Raw genomic sequence first — 16,280 nt, 5'->3', positions numbered from 1 at the left:
CTCTTATTCCTTGAAGCAAAAAAATACTGTTATTTGTACCCAGTAGAGTAGGCTAACATACAAAATGAAATCATAATAATTTTAGGATTTTTAGTACTGAATAAGAAATAAGTGTGATTTTAACTCCTTTTCACTACTCTTTTTATGAATAGTCATCCTTTCAGGTTGTATTTTAAAGGTGCCTCCTGCAGATAGCATCATGGTGTTTCTGGAACAGTTTTTTTTCTTCCTCAGGCAGGTTAATATTTCAGAAATAGAGCAATCTCTTGCTGTATTCTTAACCTTCTGAAAGTCTCCATGCAACTTTGAAGCCAACTCTAAAATTATTTTGTGCAGAAACTTGGTTTTGATTCTTGTTTCAACTCCACAGAAGAATTCTGTATCTCAAAGGAAAAAAGTTGATATTGTATGTTTTACAGCAAGTTAAAGAGTGTGTCTGTGTGTTGTTTCTATGCATAAGCCTTGAATTCCAAGTACCCAGCTCCAAAACTGTAGGAGCAGCATCCCAATCTGGTGAAAAGTTCTAATTTTTCAACTATGCATATTTAATTTTTTACTGTAGAAATTATTTTCAAATAAATTCAACCCTTTTTTTGTAAAGTAATTTGATTTCCAAAACAGTAATGAGTTACAAAATTGAATCACATATGATTAGGGCTTAATTATATTTCTAATAGAAGGCAGAGGGAAAAGAGATTGTTTGGACAGAGATTGATTTTCAAAGCAGTAAGTACAACTTCACAATGTGGAAGCAGCTCGTGCACTGGTAGACCAGGCCTTTGTTTGTAAAAATCTCATCCAGAAGTCTCTGAGGGACTAATATAATGATGTAGGGATATTCTTTGATAGGAAATACCAGATATTAAGTTCTGAAATGTCGTGGAAAGGCTAAACTGATTGAGGAGAGCAATATTTGAAAGCATAATTCAAGGTTCATAACTTTTGATTCATTACAGTCTTGAAAATGACATTGTATTTAACTAATCAGCCTATTCATCATTTGATGCCAGTTTTTGGTTGTTTTGGTTCTTTTTTTTTTTTTTTACACAAGTTTTGACATTTATAAAATACTTTTTGGCAAAGTCCACATTGCTAGTGTTATTTAATAATTCTGTGTATTTGTACAGTGGCAATGCATAATGCTCCTTTCATGTCCTCTTCTAAACTCACATTGCTCTGAATGGTAATGTCATAACTTAAGTAAGAAAATACAGTTGTGAGCTACTTAACTAGCAGGGTGACGGTTGCTTATCATGGTTATTTTCTTGCTAAGTATCAACCAAGACATTTAAGGCTTAACACAGAAGTTATTCTGAGACTCAAGGATTTAGTAAATAAGCTTGAAGAAATCTATTATTTATGCCAAGAAATTTTCAGTTTTTCAGCCTTGGATACTGAACTTATTATTCAGCGTTGCTCCATGATTAAGTGCTAGCATGCTGCACTAAAATATGTTATGTTTAAATGCAATAAAAGAAACATCTTGAGGAAAGCTTCTGTTGTACATTACTAAGGCCTGTCTGTAGTATTTTGTTAAGATTATGCAGGAAAGACTTGTGCTGAGTAGATCCCTTTTCTACTTTCAGTCGTCAGGTTCTTCACCCCCTTGAATAGCACTCCTGCCATGAGTCCCAGATATGTACTGCTGCTTCTTCATCCCCTTAGCCCCACCCAACTTGTTGATCCAGGCATTTCAATACTGCCCTCTAGAAATAAATGACCTTGCTTTCAAAAGAGCTTAAAATAATAATATTTTGACCATAAAAATGGTGCCAGCCATTTATTTGTTTGGAAAAGTACAACCAAAAGGTGAGTAGTTACTTGACTGAACTCTTTCTGAAGAGTTTTGCATTTCTAAGTGTCTAGGATGAGTGCATTGTGTAAAAATACAAAAATTTAAATTATACACTTTCTTTAATTTAAAAAAATTCACCTAGAGACGACATGGGCATTCTGTTCCCAGTTTGCCTGTATGACAGGACCAGCATGCAGTAGGATTATATTATAGAAGGAAATAATTTTGGTTTAATAGTTAACTTGCTGTGTGGAATAATGCTGAGCTAGGTTTTTTCCTTGTTTTTTTGTGGTCAAATGTGTTACTGTGGAGCTCAGCAATAAAATGGATTCCCAGTCTTCAATATGTATTAGTAAGGGATTCCATAAAATGATGAGTATTACAGGTACTAAGCTCTCAAGGCCACTGCCTTTTACAGCTCTTGAGAGAAGAGCTGGCAGGTTACTGCGTCTGATGAGACTGTGTGTTGAAAGGGCAGGAGAGATAACATGCCCATACATTGCTGGATTCCAGTCTTGGCTGTGAAATGGGCAAGCTGTTTAAATTCACGGGCCTAGTCTGGCAGTCTGTAGAGCTGGGAACAATCCCAAATTCACCCTCTGGAGAAGACTGGAGGCCTGGGTCTATTCAGTTAGGATGAGCCACAGGGTGTGCCACAGATGTTTACTGGTACACTGCACTGGGTGCTGATGGTGTAGCATGGCACATGCCCAGAGGTGAGCTAAGCTGACTGATCAGGATTTCTTGGAATAATTTGTGGAAGACAGCATCAAACCTTGAGCACTTAGGCCTCTAGGTCTGTAAATGATCACTTACCAGCCTCTAAAGAGGAGGCTGCGTTATTCCTGTAGCTGAACAAGGTTAGCTGAGGAAAACACGGTGTGAGGTTTCTGAGCAACGTGAATGAGTGGTGCCTCAAACACCAAACATTAAAAATATTGCTGGACTGAGCTATTTGGTTATCTGAAGAAACACAAGTATGGAAGTCAGGATACAAGTGAGGAAAAATGTAGTGAAAACAGTGGAAGACTAGTCAAATCATGTGTTCTTAGCATCCTTAAGTATTTATCCTCTTATCAGTATGGGAATGATGAGCATACATATGTAGCCAGGGCTGATTGCAGAAAACACTTTCATGGAAATTATAGTGATCAAAGCCAAAGTGAAAAATCAGTTCGGTATCCTAATTTCAGGTAGACTGATTTAGTTTTCTGCCCTCAATCCCAAAATTATAAAATATCATGACAAGTTTTTCTTTTGAAACTTTGTGTGTTTATACTAATATATAGCTCATTCAAACAAGCTATTTTATAATATATATGTAAATTGAATTAACAGACTCAAATAACCTATCTTCATCATCATTTGCTATTTAAATCAGTCTTGTTAGTGCAGAGTCCTCATATCTTATTTTAAAAGCTAATCCAGTTTAAAGTGTCACTAAGGCAAAAAACTAGTCTTGATAGAAACAAGCTAAAAATAGCAAATAATAAGTTCCTATTAAAATTATTTTGAAAGACCTAGTCTTTGTATCCATTTTTCAATTCCCCTCTGATTTTTTTTTCTTTTTTAATTCGTTAATCAAAATATGATGTGATACTAAAGCTGTACAGCAATATATTTGCCTTTAACAGTTGAGCCATGATTTCATAATTAAGAGGAGAGCTTAATGATGTTGATTGACATCAGGTACATTGCAATCTTTTCTACACTGAGTTATGGCTTTGAGCAAACCCTTACTTCACTGAAGCTGGCTGAACTGCCTATCTGTCCATCTTAAATCTACTAACCTTTTTTGAGTATTGATTTTAGGATTTATTTCCAGGCCTTTATAGATTTTCTAGTATTTCAAGCCTCAATGAAAATCATTGTGCTCTTTGGACACTTTATTCTACCATTCAAACTACCTGAATGATACTTACTGCCCAAATAAAGCCTGCATTCACCTGGTGTGCAAGTAATTTGCAATGTCTTTATGTGGAGGATGACAATTGGAGTTCATGTGTGCTATAAGTACTATAATTTGCTAAACTGATACAACTTTGACTGAGTTTTCCACCAAAATTTTTAGGCTCTGGGAAGAATATTATTTTACTCAGTAGTATTTTAAATATTTCTGCAGGTAGCCAGTTCAGTTTCATTTTACCATAATTTAGACAGTTTTACCTAATGTATATGAGGTTATGGTAATCTTTTATACATAGAATTTTTCCTTTCTACAGCAAACCTTGCTTTATTTTTTATTTTAGAGAATTTTGGTAAGATTGCATTCTTCAGGAAATATGTAAGTATCTTGAATTGCAATGTCTCATTGCTTTGGAGACTCAAGAATTTCCCTTTTAAAACAAGAAGCAATGTCTGTAGCTTCTAAGTAGTCTTTTTTGTAGCCAGGGTGTTTGGCATCACTTCTAAAACTCAGGATATGAAGAGCACACTTGTGGGCTTGGAACAAATGGTGCATGCATGATAAATGTTTATCCTCATGAAAATACATAGATTTATTCTCATGCCACATCCAGTGTCTCAGCTGTGGAGGTCCAACTGCATCTCTGTGGCAGTTCCTGGGCCTTTTCTTAACATGACAGCTGTTCATCAGCTCAGTCCTGCAGCCCATCAGAGCACAGAGCCAGCTGCCCTCTGCTATGGACAGTGTTGAACAGAACTTCAAATAAAATGGATTTCATGTAAGGCTTTTTAAGACAGTGATCGTCTGTTGCTGTTAGAGTCTCATGACAAGAGAGCAAGGGGCTAAAAATGAGCACAATTCCACTTGATGAGGAAAGGCAAGTAAAGCACTGCTATGAAACCTAGCAGAAAGTGATTAAGTTTAAGGTTTCATTTCTATGAATTTGAAATCTGGCCAGTTTTTTTGATAAAAGCACAAAAGGATGTTTTGGTGGTTTGTGACTTTTGCTAGAAATCAATTCACATATACCTTTACAATGGCAATCAAAAGTAAATGTAAATGAGGATTAAAGGTCAAAGTTGAATGATGGAGAAATGTTAAGAAAGTGTTAGATGCTTTCCTCTTCTAAGTGTGGCTCTGTTTTAGATCAGTCTGTTCAGCAGGAAGAATAGAATAGTTGTAGACTGAATGCATTAGTGTTGCTTCTCCTTCTCAATGCTTTAACATAATGTTATTACTCTGACACTGTCAATGTGAATATCCAAATTTAATTCCCTACTTCCTCCTTACATGCATAAGCTTACCATATTAACCATGCAAATTTCAGTACAACTTCTTTCAAAAGGTATCTTCTTGTACTGGAGAGGTGACTTTTTAAAAAATAAATGGGATTTTGATCTGTTTGGGTGTTTTGGGTATTTTTTTTTTCTCTTACTCTTTAGAAGTTGTTATTCTTACATATGTGAGGTTCTTTTGCTTGACTTGTTTGTTTTTTTTTTTTTTTTGGCTTGGCTTGGGGTTTTATGGAAGTGAAAACTTACTAGTTTGAAATCATATTTACTAGAAGTCAAAAATGCTGAAGGAAAAACTTTTGCTTTTAAAAATAGCGTGAGAGTTCCATGTATGTCTGTTAGTTGCATTTGTTCTAGTCCAAGAAGCATCAATGAGGACAGACAGCCGGCAACAATAGGTGTTGGTTTTGGTAGGTGGCTTTCTTAATTTGCTGTCTGAAACAACAATGTATCAATTATGGACTTCATTTCTTCTACTTTTTCCTACAGATAAGAATAAAAAATTCTACTAAATTCTTTTGCTGCAGTGGATTTTCTTTTTTTCACAAAACATTTAAATATACATACTTAGACTTTTCTGTCACTAGATAATGACCACTGCTTTCTCCAGAACTTCACATTATTGCAAAGCATCTGTTCATTTTCCAATGTACATGTATGTTTTACCAGCAAGCTACTTAATAAAATGTTTCCACAGTGGTTATTTCAGAAAAGGGCTTGTCATTCAGTTAATTTGCACTGTGTTTTAAGAAGGAAAGTCTGAACTACAAATTTAAATCTTTTTTTTTAGTGAGATATCTAAAACCTAGTTAGTTTATTTATAGCTACATAACAGTTAACATTTTGCAAATACAACTATATTAGCTATGAGTTTTTTATTATTTCTTTGTAACATTTCATCAGTGTGGTAGCTGTATAGTGTATTGGTAAATACTGATTTCTAAATGACACTTATAAAGAGGAAATGCAAACTAAGCTGCAAATATATGTAAATCAGAACTATTCTGTAACAGTTTTTGATATGCATAGTTACACTTCCTGACAAGGAGAAAAGATGTCTGTACTTTTTTTTTAACCCTAGAATTTGCAGGGCTAAACTTTTAATTTTGTTTGTTTATTGCAAAGCTGACAGGTTTCTGCTCTGGGGATACGTTTATCAGGATGTGACTTTCTTTTGAGGAATGAGAAATCGTTCACTTACTTTGTCCCCAGAGGTGAAAATGCCAGGCTTTGTTAACAACAGAGGAATGTGTTCCTTTTTTCTTTTTTTTCAACAAAACATGAAAGATGCAATCCTACCAGATGCAGTAATCTAAACATTTGTCATAAAATATTTTTGGATATTAGGAGACACTGATTTGCATGGGCATTATTTACTTTTGAGTGTTACGTGTTTTTCTTTCTGAAATGTGTAAACAGCTCAATATTGAAAACAGGTTAAGCGTGGATATTCCATAACTGCTGTGCAATTAAGATGCTGAGTAGTGTATGGTGCTTTCCTTTCAAGATGAAAGCTTGTTTACATTTCCTTGTTTATAAGTCCACACTTCCAGAATTGTGTGTTGCTTTATGTCTATACTTAATAGGAGCAATCATTTTGGATCTGTAGATGCAAAGTTGGAGTTGTATGTGTGGATGTTGTTTTTTGTATTGTAAGCTCATATCACCCGGGATAACACTGAATTGTTTTCTAGAGTTTATCTCTTTTTAGACCAAACAATCACTTCATAGTAGCTTAATATTATGCTCTGGAATTCTTTTTGATAAGAGGATTTGGTTTTTGCAAATGATGACATAGAAGATATGTCATCTGTCATATTACGGGAAAAAGTTTCCAGTGAAAGAAAATAATTCTACACAGATTTTTTTTTTCACTCATTCCACCTAAATTCTGTCATTGTTCCAATTTATTTAGTGTTGTAAGCAATGTGTTTTAAACAATCCAGCTATTTTCACATGAAATTACTGCTTGATTGCACTGTTGAATTTTATGCCAGAAACCATATTGGTTGGATGGCCCAAATGGATGACAAATAGGCCAACTCAGATTTTCAGTACGCTTACACAATTATTTCCCTGCCTCTGCAGCTGTAAGCACAAGGTGTACTTGGAGGCGCTCCCCAACACGAGCATCATCATCCCGTTTCACAACGAGGGCTGGACGTCGCTGCTGCGCACCATCCACAGCATCATCAACCGCACCCCAGACAGCCTGATCGCAGAGATCATCCTGGTGGATGACTTCAGTGACAGAGGTAAGGCCCAGCTGGTGTTGTTCTAACTTGAAATTTATACTGCAGTGGGGTCCAGAGAGAAGCTAAAGGAAGGCAAAAGCAGCCTTGAAGTACCCTTTGTTTGTTAGCAGGAATAAGCATTTATAAGATGCTTTTGTTCTACTTGGCATGAGTACTGAAATTCATGTCAAAGGGAGGAGAGACTGTCAACTGTTAATTACCCCTTATTAATGTTTTATTTTGAATGTTATTACTGAAATACTGCAAATTTTAGTATTTCCTCATATTTTCCCTATACTTCTGTTTTACTCTGAAAATACATCAACTTTGACAGTTTTGGATGCAACTCATTAGCTTTTGATCCTGAAATTTTATTGAGGTAGGCAGATTCACATCTAGTAGAAAACAGCCGTACAAAGAAATGAGGCTCTTTTGAATGAAATCTGAAAAAATGCTTTGGAATAGTTGATCAAAATTTACATCATTTATATATAGTAAAATTAAGAAAACATCAATCACTTAATGTCTTACGCTACCATTACTTCTTGAATGCAGCGGAAAAAATTACAACCTCAAGCTCCTTAAATGAATTTTAACGGTTCTTTAGGTAAAATTTCTCCCTGATAAGGATATAGAACTGGGAAATAGTTTTGGTTTTTTTTCAAATTTCAGTTCATGCCTTAGAAGTTTAAGCATGAAGACCTTTGACTTTGGTGTTTTGCGGGCTAGGTTTTCTGTTTCTGTTGAAGCATCCATTGCTGGTGTGTGTGTTAGCTTTGTTCTGAGTAGGCTGATAGCAAAAGAGAGAATTGTAACCTTAGCTAATGTTTTACTTAAAGCCTTTGTCTCAGCTAGGAACTTAGAGAAGCAGATTTCTGACCTACTGTTTTAAGAAGCCCCCGGGTGAGTGAGAGAAATATTAGTAGAGCGCTGCAGTAGCAGAACCATTTTTGTAAGATTTTTTTTTTTTAACTTGACATTTCAGGGTTTAGAAAGATAAATGCTGCACACATCTATCTTGCCCTCTCATATCTGCTGGTTTACTTGGAATATGTCCTTTGATGAACTGCCTCTCGATCTGTAATGCAATTTAAGTGAAATTGTAAAGTGAGTACAGTCCTGACTATTCTCTGTTTATGAAATCTACACCACAGATGAAAGTTTTGGAAATCAGACCTGTAAAACAGCATACCCGGGCTGTTTCTGCAGGCTAACAATTTCCTCGCAGTTAACAGCTCAGAGGGAAGTCTGTAAGTTGGTTTTATGAAGTATTTGACAAGTAAAAAAGCTGATTTCTTTCCCCCACCCTTTTTTTAATTTTTGGCTGAAATAGCAGCTATTGAGGTTGTGCTTGCTCACTATGGTAATACTGTAGCATTTTTTAATGAAGAACATAATTGCTACTGTTGCATTTTAAAATATGCTAGTGTTTTGTAAAGCTTATCTACTTCCAGGTTATTGGAAAAAGAATTAATGCCAGTAAACAGGCTCTTGCTCTTTCTTGCGTGCTCTAACTTAGTTTCTGCTGAAAGTAATATCATTGCTATAACACTATAAAAAATCTCCATAGTCGTCTTCGTTTACAGTCATACAAAGCTATCTGACTTTTCAGTGGAATAGCTTCCAGCTAGGAGAAGTGGTTCATATAGCATAGGAATGTTTAGCAAAAGAGTTTAATAGAAGTTTGAAAAACTGAACGGAGTCTACAAAGCAGACTTACATGAAGTTGGACCTAGAATTGTGGTACCAATAAAATTATGTACTTCTGTTTATAGGTGTTATGAAAGTAAAGTTCAGAAATGTGAATGATTGTTATTTTTGAACATACTGGGTACTGTATGTTTTAAGAAGAGAGATAACACAAGAAAAATCTGCTGCAGTCTCTACTCTGAATTCAGTAACATTGAGGTCAGATGAATAATTTTGGTACACTTGAAGTTGTTTTAATTCTTGTATTTGTGATCCTCTAAATTTTACTTTAATGAGACCATATTGTGTTTTCTTGTGCTCTTTTTTCTTCTTCTATATGGTGGTCACACACAATAGAGTTGGATTATTTTATGTTAAGAAAATGCTGACTGATATCTAGCTCTGTCCCCTCCCAGTTCATAAAATAACCTGATTTTAGGAAGTGGCAGATTCTTTTACCCTTTAGTTACCTTTCTAAGACTGAGAGGAGTAAAGCAGCATAAAAGATATTGAAGCCAGATTAGGCAAAAAATGAATTTTGTATGTTTAGATGTTGTCAGAACTCATAGAATCATTGCTAGCAAAGTTTACTGCTGTGTTGAGACAGTAAGTGATTAGTGATAAATTCATGTCTCTTTTCCTTATTGTATAATTTCTTCATGAAGCTGCAGATGCCATATAGCTGACAAATTGCTATTATTTTGTTAAATCAGTTATATGTTATTAAAGTGAGTAAAAATGTTATTAATGTATGCTATTCTTGTTCCATGACTTCATATTATAAGGGGAGAGTTTTCTGTTAGCAATCTAAACATCATGTGTAGATAGTCAAAAGTGAAAATGAGGTATTTCAATGACAGTGGTATTTTTAAAATAGTGATTAAATGGCAAACACTTTTCTTTAAAGTTTTCTATTAATCCTCCTGTTCCTTTTTACAAAAATCTGGGAAGTTAGGAAAAGTCAGTTCCTATTAGAAGCAGTAAATGAGAAAAGAAGAAATATCAAAGCTGTGTAAAAGATATTTTTTTTAAAGGCTCCAGCATTTTTCCTCCTTTTTAACTAATGGCAATATAAATACTGAAATGCGCTGAATAAAACTTAATAACAAATGATGAAAATGTTTTACTGAACAGATAGATACCAGGAGTTTGCTGGTTCTTCTGCAGAATAACTTATATGCCTTGATTTTATTCATATGCACTCCTTTGGCTTTTATGATCAGAACCTAAATCTTTAGATAGTTCATGAATAATATTCCACATAAATTATGACATTTAGGTGTTATAAAAATAAAAGGACAGCTGCATATCTTTAAATATCAATATAATGCAGATTAAAGGCTTGGTATTATGAGGGAGGTAAGGAAATGTTATGAAACATGAAAGTGCAATATTTGGTTATGGACAGATTTAATATAAAAAAACTACCTGAATATTAGAAGTTACCTATAACAGGAGGAAATGAGGATTTAAATATAGGTACAGAGTTGCAAGATCTCTTTATTCATGTAATTTATAAGAGAGTGTTTGTATTTAAAATGGTGAACCAACAGGTAGGAGAAAAATGTCTGATTTAGTGGAACTCCATTTCAGCAAAAAATAACAGCTTTGATTTATATTGTAAATGCAAATGGCAGAATGTTGGCGTAGTGGTGAGATGAAAGAGGACTGAATCTGAAGTTTGTAGGTGCTCTAATAAATGTAAAATAAATACATTGTCACTTAACAAGCACTATGAAAGAGAGGAAAATAATAGGCTTCTACTTAGCTTGCCTTAGAAAGCTATGGATACAGTAAGAGTACATTTTAATGATGTGCATTTTAATAATTTTATATACTAAAGTGTGCAAAGTGGTTCTGATTTTGTGATGGATTTGGGGCTGCAGATCCAGTACTTGATTCATATAAGCCTTGTATTTCAAACTCAAAGTTAAAGACCTATCAGTTTCAGTGTAACCTACCACAGAAAATCAACCTTTATATTTGAAGTAGCAGCACACCTCTGTGTCGTTATCTGCAGTGGCTTTGTGTGCAGCTCTAGTTTTGTGATTCTGGTTTCTGGGAAAATGAGCCTTGTTCAAAGTGGCTTCTTTTTCTGGGAAGATTTTGTAGTTTGTGAGAAGGTTGTTTGAAATGGAAGGTGGGGAGGATTGGTGTTAAAGATTGGGTGTTTCTTGTTGACATAGTTTGCCCTGAAGTCAGTCTGTTGAGAGACAGATATCTGAAAAGGGGCAAGAAGCAGAATATGGGCAACAGTTTTAAAGGAAAGGGCAAAATGAAAAAGAAAGCAAGTTTTCATTGGTTCAGTTATGGAACATCTTGCATTTACAGAGGAATACTAAAAATTTTGATTAATGTTTTAAAACTTTGGGGAAACATAGATTTGCATAATTCATTACTTTAACAGTTCATGTAGGTTGCCAACATATGATAGATTTGTACATCAACTTTTATTTCTTTGTATGTTATAATTACTTTATTATCATAGTCAGACTTGTAAGCTGTTGTTAACATGGTATATGCCCATGAATGTAAAGTTGACTTAGATAGGATTTTGACTTTACCTTGTAGGTCTTGAACCAGTACAGAACCTATTATAAGAAAAAATAAACAATGCCACAGCCAACAATAAATTTATTAGCAGTAACAGTTATTTGGCAGTATTTTAGTTTGGAAAAAAACCCCTCAGATCTGCCAAGGGAAAAAAAGGAATTTGAAAACTTAAAACTTAGTAGCCTACAGCTTCTTCCCCAGCTAGTTCCTGTGAATGGCAATGAACTGTTTTTTTGGTAGAAAATGACAAACTAGGAAATTTTCCTTCATGTTGATGAGCCAGTCCCTTCTCATATTGCTGTCTATTATGTTGTCCTGTATCTATCCCCTTGCATAGGTCTGTTTTCTGCATCATTCATTTGAGAGTATCGTCTTGTCTCCTATCAGGTACCACATGATTTGTGTCAGACCTCTGAATAGGCCAGTTCAATAACATGGAAGTCAGTGTGCAAAAGCAACTTGTGTTTACTTTGTCAGAGCTGTAGTTGGTCAGTGAACTTCAGTGCCAGTAATGTGGCTTTTTGCTGTGAACATGCAAAATGAGCTGATGTGTGACTGGGGTTTTTTAAACTGTAGTTCTGTAAACTGCATTGGTCATGTTATACAATAATGATAGTGTAAGGGAAGGGAGTTTGTGCTAAAAGCAAAGCAACTCTATCAGACTATAAGATTGCGCCACTTTCCACTGAAGGAACACATGCTATTGCATGAGGTGGAAATTCCCTGTATTTTGTTTGTAGATAGTTTATAACATGTCATTGAAATTCAAATGTGCGGATGCTTGGCTTCAGATTATGGCTAGATGTAACTTTCTGACAAAAGGGAAGGGAAAGTTTTATATTGTATGAATGACTGTCTTGTCATAGGAAAGCTTTGCTAAAGACAGAAAGTGTCTGTGTGATGAAAGCTCATGTCTCCAAAAATTGCAGTGTTAGGCATAGCTCGTGTAAGACATGGTTTGTGAGAAGGTAAGGGTGACTCTACATATAAATCTGTTGGGTTTGTAGGCAAATAGTTATACCTGAGGCACAAAGCCTTACCAGCTGGGAAGCCTGTTGCTACAATCAAATAATTGTACAAAGGTAAAGAGAGATGTTTTCTGCTTAGTGAAGAATTTGTAGTGGCTTTCTACTTGCTTAATGCGGCATCCTGGAAGCCAGGGTGATCCCAGCAACTTCAGCTGCCCTGTTCATTTCACTGATAGCATAAGCAAAACCTTCCTGGAGCAGAGTTTAATACAGCAAGGTTTTCAAGTAATATTGACCTTAATATTAACATATTGCTGCATCATGTATACTACATCAGAAAAAAAAAAAATAATAGCTTATAAGCCTAAGTGAAGGTCAGCCTCATATTTTAAAGTGATTTAAAAAAAGGAAAAGGCCAAATAGAAAATGAAACAAATTCCATTTCATTCTAGTCTGTATTGACTAGAGATCTAACTAAATGCAGGATTTACATTTTTATACTTGTGATATTGAGCTATAAAATGCCTCTTTCATTTCCTCTCCAATGCACTCAGTTGAATTTCATGAAACTTGGACTTGCTTCTGGTCAAAATACTATCACTGTAAAAAGTACAACTTAAAACCTGTACGTGCATAGGTTGCAGTAAACTGACATGAATCTATAATACCAAGTTTTCTGTTCTTCACTCTACGTTCTCAGTTTTGATAATTTAACATTATAAATTCTGTTGTGGGTTTTTTCTTCTGAAATTACCGAGTCCAAGATTTTACCTTCAGCTCCTTGATGTACCTTGCGGTAGCAGTTTCATTACTGAAAGCATTTTGACTTGACCAGTGGTGAAAGAAAGAGTTGGTCTGAGGTTGGTGAGATTTCAGCTCAGAAGAATAATGGTCATTTTGAAGGCAACTGCAGCTCATCCCAAAATGCATTTTATTTGCTGGAGTAAAAGTATTGTCATGTTATGAGATAGTCACAGGTGGGAAGAATTTCAAATAACTGAAGTTTTACAGTTTATCTGGACAGAATTGAGAATGTGTCTGCATTGAGATAAATTTAGGATTATGTCCCACATCCCAACGCTGCCTGCACTCAGGGAACTCAAATACAACTTGGCTGTAAAAATGAAAACTCCAGTGATGAAAATATTAATATGAAAACAAATTCTTACTTTTCACATAGTCAATCAAATCTGTTATAAAAGATAGATAATTTCACTTTTGAGTATGTGTGGAGTCAGAATACAAAGCTTTTGCTTCCACAAAATTGGTCAGTCTATCTTTAGTTGCCCACCCTATGAAATGCTTGCTGGGTGTGTATCATGCCTCCACACTGCATCCCTTGTGTTTGTGAACATGTGAGGAATTCTTGAGATGGGAAGTAATGAGCAGCCTGCACTTAGCAAGATGGAGTTCTCTGGGTGTCAGAGTCCAAGAACTGTGATGCCGTGCTTGTTTCGAACAGGGTTCTTGAGATACCTGAAGTAAATCTGGATTTAAAACAGTCTAGTTACTCTGAATAATTTTGAAATACTAGAAGCACATTTATTCATGTGGCAAATTTTTCTACTATGCATCTCAGCTTTGGTTTAGATTTCCTTAGGGTTAAATTGAATTATGGCTGAAATGACATTATTTTAATATTCCTCATGTGGAATACTCAAGTTTGATCCTGTAAACAGGAAGGAAAATTTCTAACTCTGCATAAACATAGGTATCTACATTGGCTTTTCTCTGAAACATGAGCTGTTTACTTTCCACTTGAAAAAGCATTATTACATTGCAGTAATAGACTAAACAACTTGACAAGAGACTTGAACAATTAGCTCACAATTATCTTCTTCAGCTTCAGTTAATGAACTATGGAAAAGATGCACATTAGTTTCGGAAAAAATTGAGATGTTGTTCTTACATTTCCTTAAATTTCTTCTTTTCTAAGTTTCTTCTTAACTTCTTATTTCTCTTTATAAGCTTTAAGAATTTTTTTGTCTTATTTGCAATAGGCAATTCTTAACTAGTATTCCAAATTTATTACTTCCACAACTTCACTTACTAGTGTAATGGAGATGCTAACTAATTTTTATGTCTTCAAATGGTATATCCCCTGAATAATCACTGTTAAAACCTGCAGAAAGGCAATGTAGGATGGAAGCTGAAGTCTGTTGCTTTGGACTTGTTCAAACATTCCATCTGATCAAATTCAAACTGGTAAGTTTTCTTGGTGGTGTTTTGTTATTAGGAATCAGGAGAATAGGCCTGAGATCTTATAAAATATTGTTTTTCATAAGCTAATCAACTAGATTTTTCTGTAGTATCAAGAGAAAGGATTCTTGCCAAATACTAGTAGTCTGTTATTTCAAAAATTCCCTTTAATTTAAAATAGAAATTTATTCATGATCCTTTTCATGCATGACTGTTGCTTCAATGTTATCTCTAAATAACTCATTATCTTCTCATTGTACACAGAAAGAGATTGCAACTTTCAGTTTTCAAAGTTCATTAAAGTTTAATAAAGTGTGACAAACTTTCGAATTGACATCCTAGTAGTCTTTCCAAAAATCGTAGTTTGTTACAGTCAAGGTTGCCTTAATTGCAACATTTGAGTTCATCTAAGTAGACTTTAAAAAATATATTTCACCTTTCCTGAATGTAGACTTTCAAGTAAGCTTTTAATGATCAAGCAAAATAACATCCTTGAAGAATAGGCAATAGTATTATCCTCAGCTACTACATTTTATGGATCTTAAAGAAAATAATTCCAGAAAACCTTGGGCTTCATTTTCCTGTTTTATAAATGTATTTTGTTTTGTCATTTTTTCCTGTTTTGCATATCATGGGTGAGCCTGAAACCTGCTAGTATTCAAAATATATTATAAGTAACATAAGAGAGGTTGTTTTCCTGTTCATTCACTGGTACTGAGCTTCACATAAGGTAAGAGGGGAAAAAGAATGTGGATGGTATAAGAAAAGCTATGAAATTATCAAAGCAGGGAATAAGGATTGTCACTCATAAGAAGGTTTTAAACCCAGAATTCTGGTATTAAAACACTGTGTTTTACTAAAATATCTATAAAAATCCTTGCAGTCAGATATGGGGTATAAATAGTTTCTAATAATTTCCCTGGGAGATGAGTGGGAGAATATTGATTTGATTGCTAACTAAATGCCTCTTTGTTGTGTTTTTTCCCCAAACTACATGCCTTTGTCGTTTCTAGACTGATTCTTACATGTAGGATTGCTACCAAGTGCTCAGTTTACAAATCCTAACACATTCTAAAGAAAGAAGAAAAATCCTGTAATGAGGTTTGCAAATGAATGTCTTTAAAGCTTTATAGATGAAAAAGAAAGGTTTGTCCTGCCGTATTTTTTTTTTATAACCCTGACAAAATTAAAACATGTTTAAAGAGTTCTAGTAGGTATTCTGACCTTGCTTCGCTGATGGAGTAAAACACTTAGGAATTTCCATTCAAGTTCTGGTATGCTCTATTTCTGTGAAAGCAAATGAATAAACAACAATAAGAGAAAAGCTTACAGAATGCTTTCTTAGAGTATTGAGAGCTGAAATTCATTTATATTAATTTCATCTTGATGCTTTTCTTTTGAGATAACCCAGTACATAATTTGACAGTATTTGTTTCTGATGATTCTTTCATGGATAATGGCAAGCAGTTCTCCCATCATTTTTATTTATTTAATTTACTTATTCTGAATAAATGGTTGTCCTGTTGCCAGAAGCATCTATTTGTTTAGTATTGTATATGTTTATGCAGATTTTTATTTTGTGCAGTCAAAAATCAAAAGTGTACTTAATGCAATGTCTTGTTCATTGCTCTGTGCATCTTCAGT

The 16,280-nt window shown here is 34.6% G+C and overlaps 1 protein-coding gene across 2 annotated transcripts in view; it reads left to right on the top strand.

The window, feature by feature from the left end:
* The window catches only part of GALNTL6 (polypeptide N-acetylgalactosaminyltransferase like 6), a 427,406-nt gene that overhangs the window by 192,109 nt on the left and 219,017 nt on the right, over window positions 1-16,280 (top strand). For both annotated transcript variants that reach the window (XM_064710656.1, XM_064710658.1), the window contains exon 4: window positions 7,082-7,248. In XM_064710656.1, coding sequence (XP_064566726.1) covers window positions 7,082-7,248 — 167 coding nt within the window. The remainder of the gene's footprint in view (window positions 1-7,081; window positions 7,249-16,280) is intronic.

Source organism: Zonotrichia leucophrys, chromosome 4, assembly GCF_028769735.1.
Source record: "Zonotrichia leucophrys gambelii isolate GWCS_2022_RI chromosome 4, RI_Zleu_2.0, whole genome shotgun sequence".
Classification (NCBI taxonomy): Eukaryota; Metazoa; Chordata; class Aves; order Passeriformes; family Passerellidae; genus Zonotrichia; species Zonotrichia leucophrys.
Note: the sequence above shows the minus strand (reverse complement) of the source record. Positions and strands in the feature narration are given on the sequence as shown.